The sequence below is a fragment of the Raphanus sativus genome, chromosome 6 (genome assembly GCF_000801105.2).
Source record: "Raphanus sativus cultivar WK10039 chromosome 6, ASM80110v3, whole genome shotgun sequence".
NCBI classification, from domain to species: domain Eukaryota; kingdom Viridiplantae; phylum Streptophyta; class Magnoliopsida; order Brassicales; family Brassicaceae; genus Raphanus; species Raphanus sativus.
Genome location: NC_079516.1, coordinates 7,806,603 through 7,810,940, shown reverse-complemented (window position 1 = coordinate 7,810,940; position 4,338 = coordinate 7,806,603). Strand labels below are relative to the sequence as shown.

At 36.6% G+C, this 4,338-nt stretch overlaps 2 protein-coding genes across 2 annotated transcripts in view; one reads left to right on the top strand and one right to left on the bottom strand.

Moving 5' to 3' along the window:
* The window catches only part of LOC108813515 (proteasome subunit alpha type-4-A), a 978-nt gene extending 487 nt beyond the window's left edge, over window positions 1-491 (top strand). The window contains 1 exon segment of the mRNA XM_056990000.1: window positions 1-491. This exon segment is cut by the window's left edge and continues 21 nt beyond it. Coding sequence (XP_056845980.1) covers window positions 1-346 — 346 coding nt within the window. The 3' untranslated portion in view covers window positions 347-491.
* A 31-nt stretch (window positions 492-522) lies between these two features.
* Window positions 523-3,277, bottom strand: LOC108813514 (BTB/POZ domain-containing protein At3g22104-like). The gene is made up of 3 exons (XM_018586091.2): window positions 2,840-3,277; window positions 943-2,037; window positions 523-875 (listed from the first exon to the last, which is right to left on the bottom strand). The coding sequence occupies exons 1-3, from the start codon at window positions 2,900-2,902 to the stop codon at window positions 540-542; spliced, it is 1,494 nt and encodes a 497-aa protein (XP_018441593.2). The 5' UTR covers window positions 2,903-3,277; the 3' UTR covers window positions 523-539.
* Between the last annotated feature and the right edge of the window lie 1,061 nt (window positions 3,278-4,338).

Here is a 4,338-nt window from a genome sequence, read left to right as displayed (position 1 = left end):
TGCAGGGTGGGACAAGAACCATGGGTTTCAGCTGTATATGAGTGACCCGAGTGGGAACTACGGTGGCTGGAAAGCTGCTGCTGTGGGAGCTAACAACCAGGCGGCTCAGTCTATTCTGAAGCAAGATTACAAGGATGATGCGACTAGAGAAGAGGCGGTTGAGCTTGCGCTTAAGGTTCTGAGCAAGACGATGGACAGCACTAGCTTGACGTCTGAGAAGCTTGAGCTTGCTGAGGTGTTTCTGACTCCTTCGGGGAGTGTTAAGTACCATGTTCACTCTCCTGACTCGCTTACTAAGCTGTTGGTGAAGCATGGTGTGACTCAACCCGCTGCTGAATCGTCCTGAGCGCAACACTAATCGCCAGAGAGTCTTGATCTCTGCTTGGTGATGTGTCTCCTTTTATCTATCTTGTTAGTTCTCTGTTTTACATTAGACTTTATGGCGATGAAACTTGAATTTCACAATGTTATGAGAATTTTATTTGAAGGTATTTTGGGTTGAATTATATCATTAATGTACAAATATCACTGTAGCCTGATCAAGAACAGAGCTTAGGAAGTGATCTGTTGCTTCCTCTGCTTGTCCTCTTCTTGATAGCTTCCATCTGATTCTGCATCTTCAAACATGCTCTCTCCAACTTCATTACCCTCCACTGAATCCCTTCTATTTGTTCTTTCAACTTCTCATCGTCTCCCGAGGTCTCAACCTTCTCCACTCGGAGTATGAGCTGCTTGTGTTGTTTTAAATCTGCCGTCTGAATCGCTTGAAACTTTGTGTTACGAGAAACGTGTGCTCTTGATTCAGCTGAAAGCTTCTCGTAGCTTATAGTTCTTATCAACCTTAGTTTTTCACCATTGGTTAGTCCAGCGTGAGCCTGAACGAGTCAAAGAAAATGATCATTACTTTACATTTTTGAATTTGTGATGATTCTTGAAATGTACCTCAAGAAACATATCAATAGCACGATAGATATCTTCATGAGACTCTCTTGCTATATCAGGAATGAGAGTGAGGAGAGACAGAAACTTTGAAGGTTTCAAGCAAGGATCAGGTGCTACTTCAGCTATGTACTGATCAACCAAGCTTGCCACTTTCTTCACTTGTGATCCTCTCTTTGCTTCGCTGAAGAAAGCTTTTGCGAATCTAAGAACAAGATTCACGTAGTACAAGTGACTAGACTTCAATGGAGATGGAACAAGAAGATTGTCAAGTGTTGCTTGATCCAGTTGCTGACCGATCATAAGCTCCAGTTTGTTCATAACGCTTTTGTTTATGTTTGATCCAAGAGCAAGTCTCAAAAGACTAAACAGGCTCTTGTAAGGAACACAGCTTCGATCCAACACGTAAAGAGTATCAATGGTGGTTTCAAGAATCTCTCTTTTCTCATTAGAAGGCGCTGAACAGAACTTGGCCTTCTGGTAATAGAACAAGAACCTGCTTATGGTAAGATTATCGAATTTCCGTGCTATCATCAGCTTCAAGAGCGTTGCAACCAAACCGGGACTTAGAACAAGAACCTCATCGAACCACCATGGTATCCGAGAAGAGCCGTTCTTGAAACTCTCTGTGCTTTTACTGTCACAAGAAAAACGAAGCACGCTGCTGTCGGGTGAAGGTGAACAAGCAGAAGCAGCACTAGAGGGACTCACTTCAATGGCTAAACACAGCTTCTCCACGAGCACATCCATCAGTTTCGCAGCCCAAGAATCAGTGTCAGAGGATGTTTGAAGTTCTTGACATTGTTTTAGACCAAGAAGAACCTCTGACCAAGCCCAAGACCGAATCTCTTGCATACACTTCTCTGTTTGTTCCAAGACTTCAATGACTTCCATAAGCTTAGCAGCACAATGGAACAAGACTACATTCGAAGGTACCACAGTGAATTGGCCGTTGCTGTAGCAGAATCTTGATACAAGCTCAAAACTCTCAGCTCCACCAGGGAAATCATTAAATATCACCTTGAGATTACTATTGGAAGAACTAGTAGATGTCCCAAGAAGTTTCCTTAACGTTCCAGAATACTTGCATATGATTTTCTGAAAGCAAAACATAAAAAAAGAAAATAATAACCAAACTCATAAGTCATATGATTATTAGAGAGCTTAGTAAAGCGAATCTTGAAAGACCCATAAGCAAAAAAAGTTCAAACTGTAAAGCCAGTTTTACTGTTTATGAATAAAGTTAAAAACAAAACAAAATGATGAACATTTATTACAAAGAGAGGAGAGAATAAAATATCAACTAGAAAAGGGTCTATGTGTCTCTTCAGCCATGTGAATCTCATAAGTCAAACAAAGTGAGAACAAAAGGGAAGTGAATAGTGTCCAAGCTAATTGCATTAAGATAGCAACTTCTTAACCTCTTCCTCTTAATGGGCAAAACTTTGTCTATTTGCAGAATGAGAGAAAGTCAGAGGAAAGGTAAGAACAAAAAAAATTGCAATATTAAATGGAGATGGAAACATCTGCTTCATTACTATACAACAAAGATTAATGACACACTCAGACACCATCAGTTACATATATTTCCTTGACTTTGATTGGCTTCACACAGGACAGAAAAAACTGTGAACTTAAAGACTCATTTTAAGGTAACTCGGTGATAGAAAATTAAATGCTGAGAGTAGCAGAGTCACACACACATAATATGATGCAGGAATTACAGAACTCACATGAACTTACTTTTACAAGTTAAGTAAAATTAAGTATATGGAAATTGGATAGACCCAGGTAAGAACAAGTGAAACTGTCATTGAGAAATGGTTACAGTGTGGACATTTTAGTGTAGTCTTGTTATGATATTAGAGGAAGAAGAGAAACGAAGTAAGAGTTATTTTACCTTATTGAGAAAGATAGTTTCTTCTCCATTGATGTCCACTTGAAGATCAGAGCAAGTTTCCATAGCCAAAAACAGAGAAGGAAAAAACGAAACAACACCCAAAAATAAAAAGAAACTTATAGTCAGAACCCACCTCGGTAGCAAGATTCTCTCTTGTTTATTTTCTCCAAAAGGAAAAGAGAAAAGAAACTCTGATAGCAGAGGGGGGAATAATAGAGAGAAGATGTGGATTTTATGCTAAGAAGAGAAAGAAGACAAAGAGCAAGAAACTTTTGTTGGTTTTCTGATTAGTCAGAGTAAGACTCTCTCTTTCTCTTTTGGTGTCTGTTTAGTCAATTGGTGAAGCACCCACAAATATTAGTAGTGGGTTTTTATTTGTTCTTGAAAAATAACGATGGAAAAGAGACCAAGCAACAAAGGCGTGTCCCAAACAAACGTCCCTCTACGCAGTACTCACTCTATTATTTTTAAGATGAGGAGGTTTTGGACCATGGAGTATGGACCCATGCATCCTTAGGATGAGATGAAACCCATGTAATTTAGGTCTATGTTTAATATTTAGTGATTAGATGTCAACTCGTCATTGTTAATTTTGTAGAAATATTTTATATATAAGTCTGTGTTTATTGCCAAAATTAAGGGGACTTGTCATTTCATCTCCTACATTTTGCTTGAATTTGTTATTGGATGGACTTCTGATTTTGTTCCTTCATATTTTAAGTATATTATTGAATCGTAGGGACGATCATTAGTAAACGTATTTGCAAAAAAAGTTTAAAACACTCTCACCAACTTATATGTTAAACGTACACGTAGTATTTAGACAACACTGCCTAAAACAACAAAAAAGAAATATATACTTTTTTTGGTAAAAACAACAACAACAAAATATTATACTTAACTAGCACTTTTTTTATTGTAAACAACTTTTATTTAGTTGTAAGAAGGTTAATTACTTCTTTAAACTTTCTTTTGACTAAACTTTCTTTTGGTCTGAGGTTTTGCATTTTTCTCTGTTGAACATGGAAATTCAATTTAGGAACCCATTTTTCAAATGTGAATTGTCAATGAAGAAGTTTTGAAAGATTGTCATCGGCAAGTTCAGATGATAGTATGATATATAACCAACTACCGAATCATACATTTTAATAAGGTCTCATCGTTTTCTAGTGGAATCGCTCTAAAATCAATTAAAATTTTATAAAATTAATTAATAATTTATAAAATTAATTTTTAAAATAGATGGATAAAATTGTTATAAAACAATTATGAACTTTAACAGTGTTTAATTTTATTTTAAAATAAATTAAAAATTTAGATAAATTATGTTGTTATTTTATTTATTCGCCTACGGGACCGATTTACACTAGTTTTTTGAAAAAAGTATTAACAGATGACAATCGTTTTTTCCCTAAGAAATATAATTATAAAACTATACCGGCCTTACAAAAAAGCCTATACCGGCCTTACAAAAAATCGAAGAAAAAAAACAGGCCACC

Bases quoted from the DNA above. Each gene is read 5' to 3' on its own strand.
- LOC108813514 (XM_018586091.2), bottom strand. From the start codon at position 2,902: ATGGAAACTTGCTCTGATCTTCAAGTGGACATCAATGGAGAAGAAACT. The intron at 2,038-2,839 runs GTAAAATAACTC...TTTTGCTTTCAG, and splicing joins AAACTATCTTTCTCAATAAG to AAAATCATATGCAAGTATTC. The intron at 876-942 runs GTACATTTCAAG...TGACTCGTTCAG, and splicing joins CTATTGATATGTTTCTTGAG to GCTCACGCTGGACTAACCAA.